Below are 27,211 nucleotides of genomic sequence, written 5' to 3' on the forward strand. Positions count from 1 at the left end.
TGACTTTCTCTGGTGCATAGCACTATTGTGTTTGAGCACCTCACATCTGTTAACAAATTTAGCCTCACAGCATCCCTTTGAATTAGGAAGACGTTATTATATCAGTTTTACAAATGGGATGTTGAAGCATTAAGAGATTAAGTGCCTTTCAGTCACATAGGAATTCTGTAGCAGAGACATAAAAAGAACCTAAGTGTCCTGGTACTTGCCTTAGTCATAAGAAAATCCTTCCATATCCCGGTGTATACTAGTTTCCACAGTGTGTACAGTGGAAAATTAGTTGTTGAATTGTGCAATATGGTTTCAGTACCAAGAGAGCAAATAACATTTGTATCCTCTATTTTTACTGTTGGTTAAAAGGAGACTGTTAAAAGTACTGACACCTCTTAGGGTACGTCTACACCACAGGATTACAGAAGTTGATTACAGAATGTTACAGAAGTTGATTTTTGGAAACATTGTATAAAGTCGAGTGCACGTGGCCACACTAAGCACATTAATTTGGCGGTGTGCGTCCATGTACCGAGGCTAGCGTCGACTTCCGGAGCGTTGCACTGTGGGTAGCTATCCCACAGTTCCCGCAGTCTCCCCCGCCCATTGGAATTCTGGGTTGAGATCCCAATGCCTGCTGGGGCCAAAATTTGTCGCGGATGGTTATGGGTAAATGTCGTCAGTCAATCCTCCCTCCATGAAAGCAACGGCAGACAATCATTTCACACCCTTTTCCCGGGATTGCCCGGGCAGACGCCATGGCATGGCAACCATGGAGCCCGTTCAGCCTTTTTTCACTGTCACCGTATGTCTACTGGATGCTGCTGACAGACGTGGTACTGCAGTGCTACACAGCAGCATCCCCTTGCCTTTGCAAGTTGACAAAGACGGTTACCAGTCATACTGTACCGTCTGCTGCTGTCATGGGTGCTCCTGGCCAGCCTCGGTGAGGTTGGTCGAGGGCGCATGGACAAAAATGAGAATGACTCCAGGTCATTCCCTTCTTTAAGTTTTGTCTAATGGAGATTCAGTCCTGACTGGAATATCATGCGAGTTGGAGGCTTCTGCCTCAGGCTGCTCTCCCAGTTAGCAGCACCACGTGGTCACGCCTACCCCTTGCTACCAGGGCTCACAATCAGATACTTAGACCTCTAAATTTTGCTGCAAATAAAAAAATTAAGCTGCCGTTTAGAACTGTCCCCCAACATATATATCCTGGGACATTTTGTATTTTACCAGTGTCAACCAAAGGCCCACACACAAATGGAGATTCAGTCCTGCCTGTGCGTCTATCCTAGTGCTTATCACAGATTCCTATTTTCAGCTATAGGCTGAGCAAGTGCAGAATGGTGATTCACTCTACTTCGCTGTAAGCCAACCGCCCTCCCCTCCCCCCTTTATTCTCTGCTTGCAGAGGCAATAAAGTCAGTGTTGTTTCAAATTCATGCATTCTTTATTACTTCGTCACACAAATGGGGGAATAACTGCCATAGTAGCCCAGGAGGAGTGGGGGAGGAGGGAAGCAACAGGTGGAGTTGTTGCAGAGGCTCTCCCTAGAATGGCATGCAGCTCATCATTTCTGCGGGATGTCTGGGGCTCTGACCTGGAGCGGCCGTTTGCCTCTCTGGTTCTTTAGTAGGTTTGCCTGATATTCTAGGCAGGACTGACTCTCCATTAGACAAAACTTAAAGAAGGGAATGACCTGGAGTCATTCCCATTTTTGCCCAGGCGCCCCCGACCGACCTCGCCGAGGCCAGCCAGGAGCACCTACGGTACGACGATGAGGGATACCAATCATACTGTACGGTCTGCCATCCGCAAGGCAAGGCAAGAGAAGGGGATGCTGCTGTGTAGCGCTACAGCACCGCGTCTGCCAGCAGCATCCAATAGACATACGGTGACATTGAAAAAAGGCGAGAAACGATTTTTTCCCCTTTGCTTTCACGGGGGGGCTGATGACATATACCCTGAACCACCTGCGACAATGTTTTTGACCCTTCAGTCATTGGGAGCTCAGCCCAGAATTCAAATGGTTTTCGGAGAGTGCGGGAACTGTGGGATAGCTACAGTTGTCAGTCGCCCCTCCCTCCGTGAGCGTCCATTTGATTCTTTGGCTTTCTGGTACGCTTGTCTCAGTTCCTTAAGTTTCACGCAGCATTATGTTGAGTCCCTGTTGTGGCCTCTGTCCATCATGGCCTTGGAGATTTTTTTCAAATGTTTTGGCATTTCGTCTTTTAGAAGGGAGTTCTGATAGAACAGTTTCATCTCCCCATACAGAGATCAGATTCAGTATCTCCCGTACGGTCCATGCTGGAGCTCTTCTTTGATTCTGGGACTGCATGGTCACCTGTGCTGATCAGCGCTCTACGCTGGGCAAACAGGAAATAAAATTCAAAAGTTCGCGGGGCTTTTCCTGTCTACCTGGCCAGTGCATCCGAGTTCAGATTGTTGTCTAGAGCGGTCACAATGGTGCACTGTGTGATAGCTCCCAGAGGCTAATAGCGTCGTATTGTGGCCACACTAACCCTAATTCGAAATGACAGTGTCGATTTCAGCGCTACGCCCCTCGTTGAGGAGTACAGAAATCGATTTTAAGAGCCCTTTATGTCGACAAAAATGGCTTCATTGTGTGGACGGGTGCAGGGTTAATTCGATTTAACGCTGCTAGTTTCGACATAAACTCGTAGTGTAGACCAGGCCCTAGTCTGAGGCTGCAGTGCATACCACTGTTATCAACAGGGAGAGTACATTTAAAAACAAAAAAACAAAAACGAACAAACAAAAAAAAGAACTTGGGAAAAAGAGGACTCAACTCTCTCAAAGTACTGTTTTTTCAAATGTGAGTGAGAGTCTGAAATTCCTTTGTTGTACATTCTTGTTTTGTCTTTTGCTCCTACTACTCCTCTCATTGGCCTAGACTGCAGAGTGCGCTTTTTGTTTTATCTGCTTGATGGGACTTAAGCTATTTAGCAGTGGTAAAGAGGGGGAAACTAAAAGCAAGAATTTGAGAATGGAGACTCAACCCTAATCCCCACCCCGTCAAGGAAACAATACTCTTAATAAATATTTTTGTTTCTCCTGTAAGGATGAGGAGGGGGGAATCCCCATCCTCCTAAGTTTCTGAACTTTTTTCTCACTTCCCCATTTCTGAATGACTTATTTCTCCTTAAGGTAGACAGCCTTGGACTACCTTATTTGCGCTAGGGAAGCTACTCCTATAGATGAGCCTGATAGATCCTAATACGAGAGTTACTGTACACATAGTGCATAATGTCATAGCAGACAAAAGCATATAATGAATTAGGAAATATTTTTGCCAGACTTTGATTTCTGTAGAACATGACATGTATTTAGTGACACATTTCATTTTACACTATGGAGCTGATTCAGTGTCCACAGGCGCCTTTACATGGACTTTAATGGAATATGGATCAGGCGCAGATGGCAGTATTCCTATTGATCATTTAAAAAAAGTTACTTATGATTGCCAGCTACCAGCCTGATCACAAATTGAGAAGAAAAGGTTGATTCTGCTGCAACCTTTTCATTGTAAAGAATCAGGTTATTGAAGGACTTGTTGGCAGAAAACCAGTGCAATGAGAAACATGAAAAGGAGCTCTTTTTAATTTGATGGACGCATTTATATCTGCTAATGTGCTACTCAAAGCAATTTGTCTCATTTGTCTGTGATGAAACAATCAGTATCCAAAGTTGCTGTGCCCTTTATATGCTTATTTGCCATAACTTCACTCAGCAGAAATGTTTGTGGGCCAACCAGGTGAAAGACATCTCAGAATTATTCTATTGGAATATGTCCTTGTGAGGCCATAAAATAATAAATGATTTCCAAAGCAAGTTTGCAAGCACTATAACAAAAAAAATTGCTGTTCCCTACCAGTGTTGTGATTGGTTTCTGTCAAACAGTACTGCATACATGAACATATACTGGGGAAGAACCTTGAAATAGATGATCCTATATAGATCACATGTAACCGATAAAGCGCACCTGTTAAATCTTTTCAGGAATGCTTGAATTAAGAACTTTGTCTAGCTGCTTTATAATAAATAAATAAAAGGCACTAAGAGCTCCTTCAAATAAAGCCACACTTGGGCAGTATGTGCGGGCAGTTCCTCATAACTGCCTCAGATGGCTTTAGAGGAGTATCCTAGGCAGGAATTTGGCCCTACATGTTAAGCTTAATTATGTTTAGACCTGGAACAGTTAGGTAATGATGAATTTTGATGAAGAAAGGTGTTATCCTGGTTTTTATTTCTGAGCTGCAAAGTATCAAAAAAAAAAAAAGACACATCCATCCCCAATAAATAGACTTTAGCATATACTGGTGTTGCAGAGGCAATTCAGTTTCTGGAATACACTTAATTTCACTCAAAAAATACTGGTTTTAAATTGGATATGTTAAGCAAAAATTAGTTATAAGCAATAGTTTTCCATTATGAAATTGCCTCTGCAAATCCCCTCTATGAATAATATGCCCTGTCCTATGGAGCTTAGAATCATTTAAAAACTGTATGACCAATAGAGAGGAGCAGGGGGTGCTGACCATGAATCCAGTGTTCTAAATCACAGCCAAGAGACTGCCCCTAATTTGTCAGTTCTTTCTCCACTGGCACAAACAGCCTTGGGACATTCCTTCCAGCCCTTATCCTTTATGCAGTTTGTCTATTTAGGATTTCAAGTTCTAATATCATTTAGTTTTTTGTGTTACGGTGGACTTTTTTCAGAGCCATTTAATAGTTATTAAATAGCGTTAACTCCAGATCTGCCAAAGATATATTTTATGTGCTGCATTTAAAAGATACTTTTAGAATGATGAAATGCCCACCTCAGACCAACATTTTCAGAATCGCCATTGTTTAGGAAAGGAGTTTTCATCTAGATGATAAATATTCCCTTAAAATGTTGTGCAATTGCCATTCTAAATATTTGATCCTTACTGTTTTGTTTTCTTTGTAGGAAGGTATGGTACGATGTGATACAGCTGTTGGAACACCAGATTATATTTCTCCTGAAGTATTAAAATCCCAGGGTGGTGATGGTTACTATGGACAAGAATGTGATTGGTGGTCAGTTGGGGTCTTTTTGTATGAAATGCTTGTTGGTGAGTAACAAGATCATTAATGTTTTATGAGTAAAATTAACTGCACTTACTACTTTATGTTAAAATCACATTATAATGTTTCTCATGTACTTCAATTCAGAATTATCCTGCTTTACTGGTTGCCAGTAATTGTTGTATTTACAAAAAATGTTTGTGCTGTACAGAGGCATCAGCAATATTATATCAGTGGGCTTTTGTGGGTTAGTTTTGTTAATTTTGTTTTTAAGTTAAAGGAACTTGCTTCTGATGTAGTTTTATTCCCCTCTCTAGATACTGCTAAAATTTCCCTGCCAGATACAATTGATCAAAAGATTATTATTTTTTTTTTCACTTGTGAAATGTACCAAAATGCATCAAGTGTCAGGTATTTTCAAAGATGCTTTGCAAGGAAGCCTAGTTCAGATGATCCTATAAGATCTCAATTCACCTTGCCTCCCATTTCAGAGGAAACAAGTTGAATTATTTGCTGTATTAATACACCAGTGTATCATTCAGAAACAGAATATAAAAATTCCACTACATGGCACTTAATATAACGTGGCCCAGTGTTCCTGACTCCATCCTTGGTTATGGTTACGACAGACCATTTTTTAAAATGGGCAAACAAATTAATACATTCACTTTCTCTCTCTCTCTCTTTGCAAGCATATATTCATGCATGTGCTGTTCATCACAGGATAAGGAAAAAAATGGAGAAGCCCCCCTTGTTGTTATATTGTCAGCACTTCAGTGGTGGACACTCTAGAAACATTTAAGACTTCTCTCCTGAAGTCTTATTGAACATGAAGCATCCTAACAATCCTGTTTGATTTGAATAAAATATATCGGCACAAAATGTCCTTTTCACTAAATGGGATGCCTATATTAATAAGACTTACATTATTGTGGTTAATGATGCACCCAACTGAACAACATCTGAACTATATGTAACTATAATTATATATGAGTCATTTTGCCTGTAATAGATTGTAGCAGTAGCCACCCACCAAAACTACTACTTACACCCAAATCAAGCAAATAATTGAGCAAATAAATTAACCTTAAGTCATGGCCAGGTCAACTAATTCAGTCACTGGTGGACTGAAAGAAGGAATTCAATAGTCAAGGCTCCAACAGCAAGAATTGACCATACTTGAACATTCTTTAGAGTAGTTCATAAACTGTGGTATGTGAGCTTGTTGACAGTGGTACCTGAACAACAACAAAATTTTGTTTCAATGCACAGTTGCCACATGCACTGCAGTGTGTCAGAAAACATCCTAGAAGCAAAATGTACTCTCCTGTCTGTTTTCAGCCATAAAGGTGAATAACATTCACTTGCCATGCAAGCATGGTAGTTTTATTTAGTGGTGTATTGTGTGCTGTGGCTGTGCAGGTAGGTGTTGTACTCTAATCTGGTGCACAGTTGGCTGGCTTTGTGTTAAGACTAACCTCCTGCTTGCATTGGGCCTCATAGGTTGAGTTACTAAGGTAAATTTGTGAAGTTCCATGTCAGTCCAACTAGAGCACTTCTTATCTCAAAAGATGGTTGCATACATGGGAAGTTCAGAGTGGCTGCAAAACCTGCAGCCCCAGGGAGCCCTGAAACCAAAAGGCTGTCATTCAGGAATTTGCTGTAGAGCAGGAGCTCCCACTGTACTCCTTGCCCTTCAGACACTGCAGCCTAGCCTCCTGTGAGGCAGGAGGCACATGGACAATTCCCTCATCTCTCTGCAGGGAAGTTGGGAGGTGAGGGTAGTTAGTTGGGTCTGGTGGATAAAAGCCTGGCTATATAGAACTAAGGTGAGTTGCCTGGTTCTTCAGAAGCAGAACAGCTGGCTGGCTGCAAATTTGAGCCTCCTCCCAGCAGGGGTAACTACTGTGTAATTTGTTCAGCATTGCGGGTGTCCAGGGGCACTGCTGGAGGGATGGGGGAGGGCGGGGTGTGGTGGGGAAATACTGCTGAGGAGAAGAGACCTCCTGGAGGTGAAGCTGCATGGTGCTCAAATAAAGCTCCCATTCTTTGAGTACTTGCTCATGTCTGTTCCATGCTAGGTGTGCACGTGCCACATGCACAGTTGCCGGAGATGTTTTTTTCCCCCCTTAGTGGTATACGTAGGACCAGCACTAGCATCCCCTGTAGCCACACACACATGTGCTGGTATAAGGGGTGCTGCCGGATCTGCACCTTCTCAGTTCCTTCTTAACACCCGTGACGGTTGCTTGGAATGACCGTCTTGCTCTTGCAAGGCTTTCCCAGTGGTTTGGACTCTGTAGTCTATTCTATATAGTTTTTGTAGTTATAAGTTAATATTAGTGTATATAGTGTAAATAGCAGTCCCAGTCATCAAGGGATGTTGGCCCAGGGACTGGGCAAGCCCCGGTCCTCAGGCTTCAAGCCGTGTACCTCCTGTGGCGAGCCCATGCCAATGAGTGATCTGCATTCGAGTTGTCTAAAGTGCCTTGGGGAAGCTCACATTAAGGAGATCTGCAGGGGCTTCAGACTGCATTCACAAAGATAGGGACATTTGGTCTGAAGGCTTTGCTCATGGAGGCAGCCCTCAGACTGTCCTTGGAGTCATGCCACTCCAAATCAGTGCCAAGCACTTCAGCCTCCAGGCGAAGTGCTCCACTGGCACTGTGCTCTTCCTGGGACCATTCTCCATTGCTGGTGCTGAGGAAGAAGCATAAGTAACAGTGCATTGAGAGAGGGAACTCTCTTGTGCCAAAGAGGGACAAGCAGGGAGCAGCTGATGCAGTGAGACCCATGCCAGGCCACTCGTCTTCCCTAGAGACACACTCGGCTCTGGCGACTCTGCCTAAGGCACCGAGCCCAGTCTGGGACCCATCTCCGACTCCTGGGATTGGTTGTGGCACTGCATGCCTGCGGGCCCCCTCAATTCTGGAGGCCTTCCAGGCTGCAAAGGATTTGATTCCCTCCTGATACCGCCCACCCCCCAAAACTCCTTGCTAGCCAGGGCTACCAGGGATAGAGAGTTCAAGGGGTGGTGAGTTCCATCGCGACAGCAACCACCGTGGCACCTCCCAGAAGAAAGCCCTCCATGACCCTGCTGCAGTGGTCCCCAACCTGGTGCCTGTCACCAGTTTCCCGGCACCACCTGGAGGCGGAAGTGGATATGGCTCTCCAGGGAAGAGTCCTCTTCAGAATCTGAGGGGGAATCCTTCACCCTGCCGAAAAAGTACTGGTACCTGATTTATGCACTGGACTTTGGTACAGGCACCGCAGCTGGTACTTGGCCCCTGGGCCATTGGCCAGTGCACTGGCAATATTGGAACCTGTGGTCACACTTGGTGGTGTCCAAGAGATTAGCCACTGTTTCATCCCGACTGGCACCGGACCCCAACTCCGGTACCGACCCCAGCACCTAGGTCACTGAAGTAGCCCAAATGGAGGTGTTGCAAGTGGAGGAGGAAGGACCAGCCCCTCCTATGGTGCTAGAGACTCTTCCTTGTCATCTCCGGATGAGGCGGTCGCAGGTCCTAGTAATCAGTTTCTGCCAGATGACTACAGGGCCCATCAAGAGCTCCTGAAACAGGACACCACAAACTTGGGGCTGGAAGCTTAGGAGCTAAATGAGTCCATGCACAGCCTGATAGATACCCTGGGGATCCCTCCAGAATGGCCTTGCCAGTCAATGAGGTAGTGTTGGGGCTGGTAAGGGCGCTATGGCAGACCCCCTTAGTCTCTGCCCCCTACCTCAAAAAGGGCAGAGACGAAGTACTATGTATTGGCCAGTGGGTTTGAATACATGTACTCACATTCCCCCTCCCCCAGAGTCACTGGTGGTGTCAGCCTCAAATGAGTAGGACCCCAAAGAGCCCCACCCCCAAAGAATAAAGAAGCTAAGAGGCTGGATCTGTTCAGGCAAAAGGTTTATTCCTTGGGTAGCCTCTAGCTTCATATCTCTAACCAGCAGGCATTGTTGGGGAGGTATGATTTTAACCTGTGGGACTCAATGGTCAAGTTTAGGGACTCCGTGCTGCTGGAGTCAAGGCAGGAGTTCATGGTCATTCTAGAGGAAGACAAGATGGTGGCTAGGGTCTCCCTCTAGGCAGCTCTAGATGCAGCTGACTCAGCGGCCAGAAGTGTGGTAATAAAGGTAATAAATAAAAGGTAATAATTGGAGATATACCAATCTCCTAGAACTGAAAGGGACCTTGAAAGGTCATCGAGTCCAGCCCCCTGCCTTCACTAGCAGGACCAATTTTTGCCCCAGATCCCTAAGTGGTCCCCTCAAGGATTGAACTCACAACCCTGGGTTTAGCAGGCCAATGCTTAAACCACTGAGCTATCCCATGATGTCAGTGGTCATCATGAGGCACTGTTTATGGCTCCAGTCATCGGGCCTCTCGCATGAGGTGCAGCAGTCTGCCTAGGGTACCTTCCTGTTCTCCGAACAGATGGACTCCAAGCTTCGCGGCCTCAAAGACCCAAGGGCCATGCTTTGCTCCTGAGGCCTCCAGGAAGCATTTCAGGCCTCAACAGCCTCCCAAGTTTTCAGGGCCATCCAGGTGGGAACCCTATAAAAGAAAAGGAAAGGTTTATAAACATAGTCAGCCCCTGCCTTCTACCTCAGCTTCCCAGTCAGGCACAAGTAGGTACCTCGGTGGGACCAGGCAGGCCTTTTGAAGGCATGCCTGAGGATGACATACCACACTTGATTCAGGATCCATCCCCCATTTTGTTTTTGGACTGCCCTGTGTGATCCTACATAGCATTGGACCGTTAGGTGCCCAGTACTGCAACAGTTGGTTACATACGCAGTTTTCATCCACCTCTCCATCCCAACGCTCTTCAGGGACCCTTCTTACGAGAAGCATCTCATCCAGGAGGTACAAGCCCTCCTGTGTTTAGGGGCTGTAGAGGAAGTTCCTTGAGACTTGAGCAGGAAGGGGTTTTACGACCCATCCTGGACCTGCATTGCCTCAACAAGTCTCTCAAGAAATTTGAAGTTTGGCATGGTCTCCCTGAATTCCCTCCATTACCATTTCCTCCCTGAATCCAGGTGACTGGTACGTCACCCTCAGTTTAAAGGACACTTACTTCCACATCTCCATGTTCCCAAGGTTGTTCAGGTCTTGACAGACAATATGGCCTCGATGTTTTACATCAACAAGCAAGAGGGATCTTGATCCTCAGCTCTGTGTCAGGAGGCCGTCCAACTGTGGGACTTCTGCATGAAGCACACTATTCATCTCGAGGCATCGCATCTCCTGGGAGACTGGAATGCGTTGGCAGATCACCTCAGCAGGTCCTTTTCCTCTCTCCACGAGTGTCTCTTCACTCAGAGGTTGCCAGTGTTATCTTCCAGAAGTGGGGGACTCTCCAGGTGGACCTGTTTGTCACCAGACAGAACAGGAAATGCCACTTGTTCTGTTCTAGGCACAGGCTCAGGAAGGGCTCCCTTTCTGATGCCTTTCTGCTCTCATGGGCAAATGGCCTGCTGTACACCTCCCCACCAATCCCCTGGATTCACAAGGTCCTCCTAAAGATCAAGAGGGACAAGGCAAAGGTTATCATGATATCTCCGGGAGCATTGGTTTGGCATCCTTCTGGACCTCTCAGTGGCAGCTCCACTAGCGCTCCCATCCTGTCCAGACTTGATTTTGGAAGACCACGGCTGGCTGTTTCACCCAAACCTCACTTCCCTATACCTGATGGCATGGCTGCTGTGTTGCTGAACCCTGAGGAGTAGGACTGATCGAATCAGGTTCCGCAAGTCTTGCTAGGTAGCAGAAAGCCAAGTAGGTAGGTAGTCCTGGTGGAAGGTTTAAGTGGAAATGTTTCACTTGTTGGACCTACAAATGGAATCGTTCTCCATCTTGGTCTTCCCTGCAGTCCATCTTGGAGTATCTGCTCCATCATCTATTAATGTTCACATGGCAGCCATCTCAGCCTTCTAACCTTCAGTACAGGGAAGATCAGTCGTCTCACACAAGATGATGGTCAGGTTCCTCAAGGGCTTGGAAGGCTCTGCACTCAGGCTCGCAACCCAATTTTCCCATGAGACTTAAACCTGGTCCTATTAAAGCTCACGGGGTCCCCCTTCAAACTGTTGGCATCTTGTTCCTTACTGCTCCTGTCTTAGAAGGTTGCCTTCCTAGTGTTGATCACTTCGGCCAGAAGGGTCTCCGAGATCAAATCCCTGATATCACAATCCCCTTATACGATGTTCTTCGAGGACAAGGTCCAAGTGCACCCCTGCCCGGCTTTCCTACCAAAAATGATGTCGCAATTCCATAACAACCAGGACATTTTTCTGCCAGTCTTCTTTCCAAAGTCCTACAGTGCCAATGAGGAACATCTGCTGTATACGTTAGATGTTAGGTGGGTCTAGTCCTCTATATTGAGAGAAAGGACTACCGGTGTCATTCCAAAGAATCTTGTCCTGGATAACTGCCTGCATCCGAGCTTGCTATGAGCAGGTGAAGGTTCCGCCTCCGACCATCGTGATCACTCATTCCATGAGAGCCCAGGCTTTGTCAGTAGTGTTCCTCATGCAAATACCAATCCAGGACATCTGCAGAGCTGCAACATGGTTGTCTGTCTGTTCATACCTTTGCATCCCACTATGCCTTCACCCAACAGGCCTGTGACGATGCCAGTTTTGGGAGAGCAATGTTGCAATCAGCATGTCCATGAACTCTGAGCCCGGGGGTATTGCTTGTGAGTAACTGAGTGTGGAATGGACATGAGGAAGTACTCAAAAGAAGAAAAAATGGTTAACCTTTCATAACTGTTGTTCTTCAAGATGTGTTTCTCATGTCCATTCCATGACCTGCCCTCCTATCCCTCTATTGGAGTTACCAGCAAGAAGGAACTGAGAGATTGCAGAGCCCCAGTATGTTTGCAGGGCTTCAGGGGGCCCTAGGGCTGGTCCTATGGATGCTACTATGGGAAAAAAAATCTCTGCAACTGTGCATGTGGGATGCACACACCTAGCATGGAATGGACATGAGCAACACATCTCAAAGAACAGTTACGAAAGGCTAGTAACTGTTTTGTTTTTTTTTCCCCAGCCCCAAGATTCCCCCCACTTGTCTACCTTCCCTTTTAGGTCCCACTCCCCACACTTTTACATACACCTCTCATTAATGGCACTTTTAAAATTTTCTCCAAGAGCTACTCAAAATGTGTTTTTTCTTGATTTCTGTTTTGTAAAAATGGAAGCAAGGCAAACTCCGGCTCGTGTTCAACAATAATCCAGATAACAGCAGGAATGTCAAAGTTGAATTAGAAAAATTAAAAAGTCAAGCCGTTCAATGAAGTTCAGCTGCGTACCAACATATATCAAGACAACTTGTGACAAAGTTGTTTCTTGTAATTTGATAGTAATACAAAAGACTGACAATAATGGCATCTTCATTGTGTTTCCTTTTGAGGCATTGTCTGAAAACCTTAGATGTTTTAGAAAGATATTATCATCAAACACTTTAGGCTTTCTTAGGCATTTGTTTCGCTATAGAGCCTAGAAATGCTTATTTTATACCTATTAAGGTATAAAATGAATGTGCACAAAAAGTAGAAACTTGCACGTTGTATGTCATACATCAAGTTTTTAAGAAAGTGGTGTACTATAGAACTCAAAATATGGGGACTATTAGATATTTTTATTAAAGTTTTAAGAAGACTGTATGCACTTTTAATTATGTATTAGCACTGAGAGTCTTCAAAGGCACAGTGTATAATAAAGAAATAAATGTTCTAAATTAAAACTTCCAGTACTTTTGATATTTACATTATATTAGGATATTTAATTTTTGTACTGCTGTTTCTTCAGGTGATACACCTTTTTATGCGGATTCCTTGGTTGGAACATATAGTAAGATTATGAACCATAAGAACTCTCTTACCTTCCCTGATGATAATGATATCTCTAAAGATGCAAAAAACCTTATATGTGCCTTCCTAACTGACAGGTAAAATAGTCCAAAGTTTTATTCAGAATTTTAAATAAATTCTTCATTTTTGTTAGTGACATTTTCTCCTCTTGTGACCAAAACAAACAAAAAGCATTTTGTATATGCATGATTTTCTAGTGGTATTATAAACAGTTGAACGGTATCAGAAACACCCATTGTTCTGACCTTTTATGTAATATATTTCTGCTACCATATAGACACTGTCACAGTTGTGAGGTCAGCTGTACCTTCTGTCCTTTTTCTTGTCTCTCTGAGTGCACCTCCATCAGGTTTACTTATTTCCATTTTTTTCTTCCCTTCTCCCATTCCCTGCTCCTCTTTACCTTTCTTGGGCTGGAATCTCACATTTCCTTCCCTTGTTTGACCAGGACACCTGTACACTACTGTGTGTATTCCAGCTGCATATCCCCCTATAGGTCTGACTAGGTTTCAGGCATCTGCATTTCCTCTGTTTGAGAACCAGTAATAGTCACATTGACCAGAGTCTTAAAACAAACTTTTTTTATTTATTACTTGGAACAAAACATTACAGAAAAAAACATTTAAAACAGACAGCCTGCATATTTAGTCTCATCTAATCTTATGCTTCACTACAAGCTTAGATAGGCTTTTCCTTTAAGTTACAAGAACACAACTCATATTCTCTTAAAAAGTAAAGATCCTCTGTGTGTCTAATTCTGATTCCCCAGCTAATAAGGGCAGTGGAACCAGAGAACTTTGTTGGTTCAGTTGCTAGCATCTCAAATGATATTTCACTCTCATCAATAGGGCCTGCAAATAAGAATAGACTTGAAATATCAATTTGGCATTCATATCTTAACTTCGCATTTAATTCACAGTTTGTACCCAGGAGAAGTGTTTTTCATCATGAGAACTTTTGAATTGCTAACTTGATGTAGCACTTGCTACATTGCTAAATGGAAGTTGCTTGATTTTAGAATAAATTAATAACCCTTAAAAACAGAATTACACGCTTACCTGGGAACTACCGGGTAATTGAAAACGTTGATGGGAAATCAATCTTTTAAATTCCATAAAAAGACAGTATGGGAAAGTTAATTCTGGACATTTCAAATTCAGTTTTTCTCGTGGAATTTTGAGAGCATGGGGTTAAATGTTATCCAGGCTCCAACAGTGTAAGCAAATATCTAGGTGAGTATGTGGCAAGAGAAGAGAGAATCTTAATTTTTAAATACAGTTTTCTCTTCAGAACTTTTTAGATTATTATAAGGGTAACAGATTTTATTTTATGGTAGTCTGGTGGACTACCAAAAATCTAATTGTAATAATTGATTTCAATTTTAGAGTGAACATTTTAGTTTTTATCCTGGCCTTTACCTCTGCCCTAATATTGTTGTCTCTTTCTCTTCCTCTCATTTCATCTTTCTCAGTCTGTTGTTTTTTCCTTGTCTTGCCTTTTTCTTTTTCCCTCTCCCCTCCTTTTATTGCTTTATTTTTTCTGTCTTTTTTTTCATTTTCTTTTGCATTGTAGCCAAGTAGCAGTGGTCTGCACGTGGAAATGCTACGTAGGAAAGTTGACTGAGTCATATGGAGCAGTATTATTGATTGATTGGTTCTGCTCTTTCTGAAAGTGTGAAATGCTGTTAGTGAATACTGTTTATATTGTAAAGAACTTGGACAAGAAATAATGGGCCTGATTTTCCTCTTACGTACAGCAAATGAAACTGACTTTTATGGAGTTACTGATTTACAGCAGTGGAAGTGAGAGGATAATTGGGCCCAGCTCTTAAATTAGAGGGACACTGCTTTAGCTGCGAATTTGATAGCGTAAGGCCTTGTCTACACTTAAGTTTATTTTGTATGCCCAAAGGGGTGAATTTAAATGAATATAATTATCAGTAGACATCATCTCCTTTTAGGTACTCTAATTGTAGAATAAGAGTGGAGTTGGTTAGTTAGTTGATTTGTTTGTTTAGCTTATGTCACTTAGCTTATTTCACTTATAACTGTGGCATTTTTGGTTTAAGCTAAACCAAAAATGCCAGTTATACCTGAATGAGAGTCCATATATATCGGGGGCGGGGAGAGGGAGCAGTGTTATACAGATAAGAATATATCAGTATAACTGGTAAAACTTCCCTGTGGTAGACAAGACCTAAGATCAGATTGCGTTATGTGATGAAGGGAAGAAACCTCATGAACCTGCTTGTGCTGGTATAGGGCATTTTATGTCATAGCTTCAGAGAAACTAAAGCTTTTATACTGCCTGTAGTTGGCAGATGTAAACTCTCACCTTTGAACTCTAGGATATTTGAATCACTCTCGTTAACAGAAAGGAAAAAATCTTACATGTTTTTTTTTTTTAAACGTTTATAGGGAAGTGAGGTTAGGACGAAATGGTGTAGAAGAAATCAAGCGACACCTCTTCTTCAAAAATGATCAGTGGGCTTGGGAAACTCTTAGAGACAGTAAGTAGTTCTTTGTACTGAAGCAGTAATATTCTCTTATTTACATGGTGTATCAGCAAAAGTGATGTCACCTCTCTGTTCTAGTGGAAGGCTTTTCTCTCTTTAAATATTGAATTAATGTAATTAGCCAAGTATAGAACAAAATGTTGAGGCAAGTCTGTTTAGATTTCCCACACAGTTCAGGATTTTCTTCAGTCTATTTTTTTTCTTTTAGCAAATGCTGAGACCAGATCCGTTTCTTAGCAATATTGTCTTCTGTATTTATTATGCCTTAATTCATAATGATATCATAAGCTTCTGGAAGGTAAGTGATAATAGAAAGTTTTGATATGGAATTAAAACGTCTTAGAAGTTTGTGGTACAGAATGTATCTGCCTACTTGCTTATTGGTTTGAGCCATAGAAAGCACATTATCACTGTGCTCCAGGAACTATATTTTTCTAAGTACAATGTTTGTCTGAGTTATCTGAAAAATTCTCCTCTGGGTGATCACACAGTGGAGATCAGCTGGTAACTTCTTGCTAACCATGTCTCAATTTGAAAGTCTGTGAGCTGGAGGCAAAGTTTTCAGTATAGGGTCACTCAACTCTGGCATTCTTTCTCCCACTGGTCTGATAAAACCACGTCAGTTTAACTTTTAGAACACCATATAAAGCCTGTTTATTCAGGTTTATTCCTGGGAGGATAGTGCTGTGGCTTACTCATTTTTATAGCTTGATTCAGGGTTGAATCTCTTCATCTTTATTTTTAATAAAGATTATTTAATTTTTTTTCATAAACCGAACTCACAAGGATAAAGCTTTTTGTATAAGGTAAGAACTGTGCAGTCATGCTTTTTCAGAGTGGATGTTATGAGGTCATGCTCATCAAGCCTAAAGAGGCAGATTTTTTCGGAAGAGGGCAATGGCTGGTAATGATATAGTTCAGTGTTCTTCGAGTATATGTCAGTGTGGATGTCTCTCCATGAGGCAGCCCTTATGGCTTCAGGCATACTACATGAAGTACAGGCTACTATGGAGAATGTGCCCTACAAGGGAAGTTAGCTCATCATCCCAAGAACAGATGAAGCACTCTATTTCCTCAAGGTCTATGATGTGATTCCTGGGGATCTATGCACTGGCTTCATATAGAAAGCCATACTAGTAACAGCCCCAACAAAGGCAGAAGGCCCCACCCTGTTCCTGCAGTTGGCAACCAAATTACCAACAAAGAAAGAAGGCCAGATTTGACAAGAGCATTGTGAGTCACATTGGAGCCAATCTGGAACTTATCCCCAACATTGGGAACTGCCTTGCCCCTTTCCACCATGCTAGGGCAACCATCACAGCTGATAAATGGACATTAGACATTGCCTAAGACTAGCCTATACATTTCCAATGCATGCCTCCTATCCACCCCCTTTCCCTGTGCCTCTTCAGGGACTCTTCTCATTAGAGCCTGTTAAAGTGTTGTGTCTAGGAGCTGTAGGAGACACTGCAAGAGTACGGGGGAAGAGGCTTCTACTCCTGATACGTTCTTATCCTGAAGGCAGGGGTATTTTGTTCTGTCCTAGATCTGAGGAGACTGAACAAATACAAATGCTGCCTCAGATTCAGGATGGTAACATTTTTTGATTCCATCACTTCATGCTCAAGAACGGTGTGCAACTCTTGACTTGCAAGATGCATATTTCCATGTAGCCTCCATCTGGTCCACATGTAGTAGTTATGGTTCACATTGGGGTCCCAGTCATAACCAGCACAAGGTACTACCATTTGGACTCTTCACAATCTGAAAGTCTTCACAAAGTGTCTATCAGTAATAGCGACATGTCTCAGAAGAAGGGGCATTCGCTCTTTCCCTTACCTGGACAATTGGCTGATCAAGGGAACATCCCAGCGGGAGATGGCATAATTCCAGGCTTGCTGCCATCTCCCTGTTATCTCAATTGAGCATCCTGGTGAACTACAAAAAATCCGCCCCCCTCCCCCACACACTTTGCTATTCAGAAGAATCCGATTGCACACGTATGTGCACCTACAGAGGGATCTGCAATGACGACTTACAACTTCTTGAAGAATCAGAGTTACAGAAGGATAAGTAACCATTCTTTTCTTTGCTGCTGGTGCAAATGGTTGCCCACAGAGGGGCTTGTGGCAAGACCAAAGGATGCGTGATTATAAGGCATGAGAGTAACTATATCTCCTTGTTATACAAATAGTTTTAAAAACAATTTTAAAAAACCTATAACTTTGATTTGGACCCAAAATAAACTTTTTTTCTTGAAAGAACAAGAACAGTGTAAGTGCATGTGATAAATGGATAGATTTGAGTGCAAAAATTGCCGGATGAAAGCCAGGCTTTGTAAAGCCAACACAGTTCTTCAGAATTATTGAAAATATGGGGCTTTTGTTTGTACCTTAACCTCTTGGAGAATTGAGGGCCAGATTCTCTGCTGCCCCAGAATTTAGATCCAGTCAGACAGTGGGGAATGCTCTAAACTTCCCTTGCTCGTAGTCTCCAAACAGACTTTGTCAGTTGGGGATTGGGCAGGACATGCTCTGATCAAGCCCCTTTCTGTCTCTGTGTGTCCCTGACATGCCCTCTGAGCCATGGCTGAGTAGCTAAGGACAGGTAGTGCAGGAACCAAGTATGCTTGCTCTGCTCCAACTGAAAACTCATCAGCACCAACAGAATTCTCAGCTGGTCAAATCTGGCTTCTTTCTGCCTCTCTTTCATTGCCAGCGTGGCACAAAGGAGCCAGAACACCCAAGAGAATCACTAAAGAACTTAGTGATTCTTCACTTCAGTTTTTGTTTCTGAACTCCTCTATTGACTTTTCATAATGTCCATGGTTAACTTGACAGGATCAGGGCCTTAACTTAGATCTATGTATTATATAGCACAAAAGTGAACTGCTGTACCTGCACAGTGTTCTACTGAATCTGCATTCCCCAATACACTATAGGATCGGGACCTAATTTGTTCAGATGATCGCTGTCATATCTGTCTACCTACTGACACACACAAATCCCTAAATGTCAAGTCATGACTATTTAAAATAGCACGAAAATTATTGACTCTAAGACTGTAACAGAAGGGGCAATTCTAATATTGATCATAACATTTACATTTATTTGTCAATTAGCTGGTTGTCATTTGAGTGGAATGATGATCATTTTATTTTATTCTAGCTGTCGCACCAGTTGTTCCTGATTTAAGTAGTGATATTGACACTAGTAACTTCGATGATTTGGAAGAAGACAAGGGAGAGGAAGAAACATTCCCTATACCAAAAGCATTTGTTGGCAACCAGCTACCTTTTGTAGGATTTACATACTACAGCACCCATCGGTAAGTATGGAGGAAACAAACTGTTATGTACTATCACCAAGTTTTGTATTTTTGATTCTTATTTACATATTTTTGTGTGTGTACACATGCACGCGCTCTCTTTCACACACTCACTCACTCATACTCTCACTGTATATTTAGCCGTTTAAAAGTGAAAAATTCTAGAGTGTCATAATTTGTGGTATTTACATGAAAATGGTACCACTGCTAGATGTTAGTGTTTTAAAACGTTACAGGAGTTTTGTAGTCAGGTCAGTGTTACTGATTCTGAATTAATCATGCGTATAATGACACTACAGTAATTTGGCTTAGAAAGTGTACTAGGCACCTACTAGATGGAATCACATACAAAGGGTTAAAGAGTAGTTCGAGTGTGTCTGTGTGATGCCAGAAGGATGAGGGCAAAACCAGTGATCCCAGGGCAATGAAAAGCCAAATGCAGCCGAAACTCACTTTATCCCCAGGATAATGTTCCTTGACTTTGCTTGGGGACTTTCTTTTAGATCAGTTTCTAGCTAATAGATATCTGGTAAATTTAAAGTCTCCTCATGGCTGCTAGAAAGGATAAGGAAGTTTCTCGTTCTTACTTGGCTGTTGTGAAGATAGTGGCTCCACTACTCCACTCTGCCTCTTAGTCTCTTTTTTTTCTTTTAAAGTTCTCCCAAGCAGCAGCATGAAATTGACATGATTTTTATAATTTGCACTACTGCCCATGAGGTTTTAAATAACATCAGTTCAAACTGCATGCATTGCTATTTGTATGGTCAATACTATTCAGTAGCATAGATTGTGTTGGTAGCAACAATGGTTAAAGGTTGCCCAACACCTTCTATTATAAGATCCTCTTTTCAGTTGCTTATAACTAGGGCTCCATGTCTGTCATGGAGGTCGTGGAAGTCACGGATTCCATGACTTCCTGTGATCTCTGAGACTTCTGTAGCGGCCAGTGTGACTGACCCCAGAGCCACCCAAGCAGCTGTCCCTGGGACCAGCTGCTGAGGCAGCCCTGGGGACAGCCACACCAGTCGGTGCTGGAGCAGCCCCGGCCCCGGTGCCAGCTGCATTGGCTGCTGCTCTGGCAGCCCCTGGCAGTGGTTCTTGGGTGGCTGGCACTGGGGCTCCCCCCTCCAGCAGCGGCCGGAGCAGCCGCTGGCGCCCTGGGGCTCCCTCCCCCAAGAGCCTTTCCCCCCCCAGATTAAATCAGGGATATTATGGTATAAGTAATTTTTGTTTTTTGGACATGACCTGTCCATGACTTTTACTAAAAATACTCATGATTAAATTGTAACCTTACTTATAACTTTGCTGACCGTAGCTGTTGAGACTGATATTTTTCCATGCCGGGTGTCTGCCTCAGGCAGTTTTTTTGTTGTTGTTGTTTTTTTTTGGACACGTTCAGTAAAAAATCAGGTTAGCTGTTTGAGAATGAGGCTAGGCGGGGAGGGATAGCTCAGTGGTTTGAGCATTGGCCTGCTAAACCCAGGGTTGTGAGTTCAATCCTTGAGGAGGCCACTTAGGGATCTGGGGCAAAAATTGGTCCTGCTAGTGAAGGCAGGGGGCTGGACTCAATGACCTTTCAAGGTCCCTTCCACTTCTAGGAGATTGGTATATCTCCAATTATAAATTGTTTTGTCCTTGTTAAAGTATATTACAGAGAAGCTATAATGCCTCTGTGCTTTGGAGCTGGGATTTGAAATTTGGCAGGTGACTCGCCTATGTGTCAGATATGTGCTTTTAGCCATCCCTATACAAATCTGCCCAAATTTTGGATAAGTTATAAGCCTCTGAAAATAACAATTTAGACATGCTTGCTAGTGGTTTGTTAGAGGCTGGCAGCTAAATTCTGTAAAGATTCCAGATGTGCTGCGCATGCTATATCCCCACAAAGCACTTGTGGGTATGTACCAACCAAGCTATACATATGTCATCTGCACAGTGACTGAGCATGCTTACTCCTGGGGCTGCAGGAGTTGAGAATAACTTTCCCTGCAGTTGTTCTTCCTGGCAGACAGGGACCACTGTAGTGTGAGGCAGAAGAATTAAAAATAGGGAGGCTGTCTCTCCTGTCTTCCCAGTGCCCCTCTGCTGGTGCCCAAGCATTCTGGAGAAACTGTCTGACTTGAATTTAAAGGGGTGAGGAGTAAAGTGGGGGCAGGAGTAGGCTGGGGTTGATAGGATAATACAGAGACAAGAGCTGGGGGTGATGAAGATGGGAACAGGGATCAGAGTCAAGATGGGGAGGAATAGGGAGAAGAGAAGTTTGGGGCAGATTGGGGCAGTGTGGATAGCAACCGAAGGGAACAGAAGATGGAAGCCCACGTTGGAGGAATACAGGGTGGACGGGATCAGAATAATCTGTAAACGCTAAAGCACATACTTGTTGAGAACCTGGAATAGAATCCAGGATTCCTGAGTTGCAGCATCTCCTTAATGTGGTTTCAGACATTCTTGTTTAACATTTCAGAAAAGCTGAGTGCTAAACAACGTTAACTGAAATTAAAAAGCAACAAATTCAAAACTGAAGAAAGGAAATACTTTGTGGTGCATAATTAACCTGTATAACTCAGTGCTACAAGATAGTATTGAGGCCAAGAGCTTCGGCTTGATGAAGTGCCCTTTGAAGTCAGTGGGAATCTTTTCGTTGTCTGTAGTGGGCTTTGGATCAGATCCTTAGTGTAGGAGTCAGAAAAATAGGATTAAGAAAAAGTTAAGACATTCTTATTATAATGCTATCGCTAGATATACTAGATAGAATAAAAATGTATCAGGTGTATAAACCCACTTGCTTCAGAGCATAAGCCAACCATTGACTGACTAATGGGGGCCACCTCCCACTGCCACAAATAAGTTACTTCATTATAGGTATTTTGCACATTCCTTTGACACATCTGTTTCTGGCCATTGTTTGGGTAGGATACATGACTAAACGGACCATTGGTCTGATCCAGTAAGTTTTAAGGGGATAGTACCCTACAATCTACTTTATACTCCCCTTTTAAAAATAATCTTGTAGCTATTCCTTCAGGTTCTAAATGTTCTGTTTTTAATTCAACCACTCCCTTCCTGTGGAATAAAAAAAAAATGCACAAGAACCACTGCTTTGCTATTGTAGTATTGCCATCCAGTCATCCAAGGAAACACAAATCATATATACCTGTGCATTGTTGATAGAAGCACCAATGATATTGTTGTAAAATAAGAACTTCTTACATTTGTTTTCGAATACAGTATTACGAACAAAAAGACAAATTTTGGCCATCTCTGCACACATTTGTATAAGGGGGAAAAGGTGCTTGAGAGCCTGTCATCACACCTGTGAACGACGCAGCCTCAGTGTTGCAGGCAGCACTCTAAGTGCAAGGAGATTGAGATGGCTAGCGCTGACCATCCCGAGGGGAGTGTGATTAGGCAGGATCATAGCCTCATATCTTATGTACTTGATAGTACTCCAGATGCTGATATTGGGGAAAGCACATACTATACCTCCTAAGTATGTAACACGTGCCACTTCTGAACATGCTTCCCCAAAGTTTCTGGAATCATTCTGCCTTTTACAGGTCTAGTACTTATAGACACCACTGCTTAGCTGCTACTTTCTCTGTACTTCCCGTCTCATCATGGCTTTGGCTGTAGTTATCACATTAGAATCCAATCTACCCAAAAAGCCAAATTAACTCCTGTTCCTTTGAAGTTGCAGGAAAAATCATTATTTGTCAAATGGAAAAAGTAGGGCAATAAATATATTTTTAATCTTCAAGGATGAGATTTTTGGTTGTGTTTCACAGACCTCAAAGTCCAGTGGAAGGAAGGGCTAAGGTTACTTTAAGCCACCTTTGCACCCTCCTGATTCTGGACTACCTCAAGGAGCCAAAGTGGCCCCAGATGTAAATTAGGCAGCCTAACTTACGGGAGCTGTCTGACTTATGGCAGCCTGTCATTTTCTGCCTATTAGTAATAATGTTCCCCAAAATCTCCTCAGTACTCTGTGCTGCAGCCTTGCTTCCAGCACATCCATCCCACCCCTAGTCCTGCTCCAGACACTCTCCTTACATCAGGATGTGGGAGAGAGTCCTCCGAAGAGAGTCTGTGGGCTGTCTTTTGCATGCTAAGCTGCTTCTTCCTAAAATGGATCCAGGGCTTGTGGAGCCCCTTTATGCCATTCTGTCTCCTTTACTCAAGCATAAAAATGTAGGAGTTGGGAGCAGAATTTCATCCCAGGCTTTTAAGGTAATCAGGAAATTATTTGCATTTATTTATCTGACTTTCATAATCCATGACAAATATGCATACACAGTCATGGCAAATAAACATATATATCTACTCGGTACGCCGAATAGATACCATTACGTAAAAAAGGAATACTGTTAAAGAACCCTGTGCTGCAAGTCCCTCCATCTATGGAACTCCTGTTAACTTCACTGAGGGTCCCATGCCCATAACCTCTGCAGAATTGACTTCTATGGTGGTACTCCTGTGAGAAAAATTAAGCACGTGAGTAAATGTGTGCTAGATCAGGGCCCAAGAGAATGTTGAACCCTGGAAAGCAAAGTTATTAAAAAGGAATAATAACTTATTTAAGTTATTAAAAAAGGAAGTACTTTTTTCCTAGAAGAAGAATGGTAAAAACTGCAGATTTCTACTTAACGTAAGACAAATTATACAATGAACTGTGTGTTTTTTTAAATTAAATGTGTTTACATCTTATAATAAATGCAAGCACTAAAAATCTGTCCTTATAGCCCCCTTGGCTAGCTGGATCTCACAGAGATTGTAATCTTTGGAGATCCTTTTAAACTAGCTTACTCTGTTTTTTCTATCTCATAATCTTGCTTTTAACATTTTTAATTAAATATTTTGTTATAGGTGTTTATCTGCCTCTGCAGAAAATTCAAATGACAACAGAACAAGTTCCGGTATAGATAAAAGCCTGGTATGTATTTTGATATTAGTTTTGTGTAAACTGACAGTGGGTGCACTGCACATTGAAATACTGACGTAATTTTAAATGACATGAAACTGCTTTAGTGCTTTGAAATATGGAAAATCAGTACATTTATTTTAACTGGGACATAGCTTTAAGAGCTAGCAGGCAAACAGAATTTCAGTTCTGAAAAATAAATCGATATTTTAGAAGAAAATTATCCTGAATCGGAATGAAAAATGCTGAAATCTCAGAATTTTCACTGAACTGAAATTCCACAATATTTAGTTTTAAGAAACACCGAAACATTTCCATAATAGAAAAGTTTTGGTTTTCCAAAATAAAATATGCTCCCTGGAAGCCAGATCTGCAGTAGCATGTCAGGCAGGCCGCAGAGCTAGGAAGCCAGGCAGCCTGTTACTAGGCCAGCCAGGGAGCAGGAGGCTGCTCAGCTCCCCAGAGAGCCAGCTAGTGCGGGGTCTAGGGATCTCTGGGAGCCCAGCAGCCTGCTGAGGAGCTGAGAGCCTAGAAACCCTGAAACTTCTGGGAGCACTCGAAGAATCAGGGAGCCTGGATGCTCTGGACACCATTGGGAGCCCCACTCCAGGACAGTTTGCCTAGTGAGCTGCCGAGTAATCCTGAGAGCCACAGTTCTCAAGCTCCCCATGAGACAGGATGCTGAAGAACAGGGATCCTCAGATCCCAAGCTCCCTGCCAGGTGACCTGTTGAGGAGCCTCAGAAGCCCCTGGTTCCAGAGAGGCGGCTTGGTGGGGGAAGGAAATCAGGCAGGTTCTCATTGAGGTTTTTTGGCAAAATCAATCCATTGCTGCTAACATTTAAAATTGGCGTTTTCTGATGGAAAAATGTTCTTTCAGAAAATTTTCTGGCTGGCTCTAATAGCTATCATGCTAGGTTTGGATGCAACTAGCAGTATCCATGACTTGTTTCTATTGTCCATTCCATTAAGCAGATATCAATGACTGTCTGTTACTATTTATTGTTAATTAGTTTATAATACAAGGTGTTTTCCAAACAGAGGAAGAAAAGGAAGGCTATACAGTTGAATGAAAGGGAAAAAAAGTTCAACTGCAGAACTTGCTCTGTTTTATGCCTATTTTTGATGACTCTGTATAGTTTGTTCTTAAATACTGTATTATCTACAGAAATATTTTTAAAGGGCAGAGGAACCAAGTGTATATCTTGTATTGGCTTAACATAATTCAGTAAGTGTTTGATTTGGAGGATGCTGATTCTTTGTGCCCATTTTGACTGGTGTCTTTTCTTGTATGTTACTTCACCTGCCTTTAGTTGGTGATGTGAGAAAATAAGAACCTAAGACCAGATTTTCAGGTATTTAGGTGCCGAAAGATGCAGACAGGTGCCTAGTGAAATTTTCAGAAGTGCCTGAGCAGGCCACCTGAGTTGCTTAGTCATTGTGAAAATTCCCTAGAAGAGCTCTTTGTAGCTTGAAAGCTTGTCTCTTTCACCAACTGAAGTTGGTCCAGTAAAAGATCTTACCTCACCCACCTTGGCTCTCTAATATCCTGGGAGGAACACGGCTACAACAACACTGCAAACAAAGTTAAGTAAATGTAACACAAGATACTGCCTACGTGTACAGTTCTACAAGGTGTTGAGTGCCTTGTGGGAGGAATCCATAGTCCTTTAATTGAAATTCTGAATCTATTTGGAAATATGAATTAACTTTACTCATTTATTTTGATTTAACACTTGAAATTCAATGCCCATCAGAGACTAAAAGTTAAGTTAAAAAAGATTCACAATTCTTTTGCAGTGGGTCTTCAGCCTTCCCATAACTCAGGAGGTAGAACCAGACATGTTAAGTCATTGTCAGGGAGGGTGTGGCAAGCCCCTAAAGATCCCAGAGAGTTTTTTTGTTCTTGCCTTCTTTACTGTAGTCAGACTTCTCCAGACTCTCCCTACCTAGGGTTACCATACGTACGGATTATCCTGGACATGTCTGGATTTGGGGGTTTTAAATAGCCATCTGGGAGGACTTTGTAAAATTTTTAAAAAGTCTGAGATTTCCCTCCCAATGCAGAGCGCAGTGCGCCTGACAGAGCGGCTGGGCTGGATTGAGCCGCTCGCATCGGGGCCTTCAGCAGCCAGAGCTCCTCCCCTGCTGCCCCCTCCCCTTCAGACTCAGTGTGCCGTGCTGGCAGCACTCTGGGGGGGCAGGGCTGTGCGCTCTGCGGGGGAGCGCAGCAGCGTGTCTGGCTCCGCGTAGAGCCAGACACGCTGGTCTGAGCAGCATGGTAAGGGGGCTGAGGGGTTGGAGAAGGGGCAAGGGGGTCCTGGGGGGCAGTCAGGGGACAGGGAGCAGGGGGCGGTTGGATGGGTCAGGGGTTTTGGGGGGTGGGGGGGCCGTGTCAGAGAGTGGGGGTGTGGAGTGGGGTCAGGGGACAGGGAGCAGGGGGGTTGGATGAGTCGGGGGTTCCTGGGGTGCGGAGAGGGGTTGGGGCAGTTGGGGGACAGGGAGCAGGGGGGTTGGATGAGTCGGGGGTTCCTGGGGGTGGGGCGCTGTCAGGGTCCGGGGGTGTGGAGAGGAGTCAGGGAGTTAGGGGGTCAGGGGACAGGTAGGGGGTGGGGTCCTAGGGGGGCAGTTAGGGTGGGGTGGTCTCAGGAGCGGGCAGTCAGGGACAAGGAGAAGGGAGGCTTAGATAGGGGGTAGGGTCCTGGGGGGCGGTTGGTGCAGGGGTCTTGGAGGGGGCAATCGGGGACAAGGAGCAGGGGGGGGTTGGATGGGTTGTGGTTCTGTGGGGGGCAGTCAGGGTGGGAAGTGGGAGGGAGTGGATGGGGCAGGGCTACACCCCCCCCCCCAAATGGAGTGTCCTCATTTTTGAAAGTTCAAATATGGTAACCCTATCCCTACCCCAGAATGCAGAACAGAAACTGAAAAGAAACAAAAACATGCAGAAATGTTTTTATTCTAACTGCTCCTTTTGTTGAATTCCAGACTTTTGCTGGGGTGCTATTTAGCCTGAGACTTAGCAGAAACCTCTCTGAAAGCATTTCTTTTGATAACTAAGGTAACTGGCTACAGCAGCTGCTAGCCCAGCATGTCTGGGCAGGTGTCTTAGGGAACTGCACCACACAGGCAGCCAAAGGCACAAGCCTGCAAGATTGAGTACAGAAATTCCTGGTCTGTCATCCCCAACTGCCAGTGTGGACAACTATTCCTCTCCCCTCCACAAAAACAAACAAACAAACAAACAAAACCCCACCCTGGAGTAGTCAGCATGGAGAGACAAAAAAGGAGATCAACCCAGACACTGAGAAGCAAGTAGGCAGTAAGGAGCCCTTCATTTACTTCTGTCCGGCTCCCATGCCCTTGCTTATCAAAGTGTGCATGAATCCTTATGTAACCCAGCCTTATTTTCTGTGTGACTCATTCAGGCAAAATGGCTGCTCCATGAACTGGCTTCCCCTGGTCCCCCCTTGTCCCTACAAATTATGGGGTTAGACACCATCC

General features: G+C 43.5%; 1 protein-coding gene across 4 annotated transcripts in view; it reads left to right on the forward strand.

Annotated features, from left to right (window-relative positions):
• ROCK1 (Rho associated coiled-coil containing protein kinase 1) overlaps positions 1 to 27,211 on the forward strand; it is a 178,291-nt gene that overhangs the window by 77,775 nt on the left and 73,305 nt on the right. For all 4 annotated transcript variants that reach the window (XM_045006595.1, XM_045006596.1, XM_045006597.1 and 1 more), the window contains 5 exons: positions 4,967 to 5,111; positions 12,893 to 13,031; positions 15,372 to 15,463; positions 18,637 to 18,796; positions 23,660 to 23,726. In XM_045006595.1, the coding sequence (XP_044862530.1) occupies positions 4,967 to 5,111; positions 12,893 to 13,031; positions 15,372 to 15,463; positions 18,637 to 18,796; positions 23,660 to 23,726 (603 nt within the window). The remainder of the gene's footprint in view (positions 1 to 4,966; positions 5,112 to 12,892; positions 13,032 to 15,371; positions 15,464 to 18,636; positions 18,797 to 23,659; positions 23,727 to 27,211) is intronic.

Source organism: Mauremys mutica, chromosome 2 (assembly GCF_020497125.1).
Source record: "Mauremys mutica isolate MM-2020 ecotype Southern chromosome 2, ASM2049712v1, whole genome shotgun sequence".
Lineage (NCBI taxonomy): Eukaryota > Metazoa > Chordata > Testudines > Geoemydidae > Mauremys > Mauremys mutica.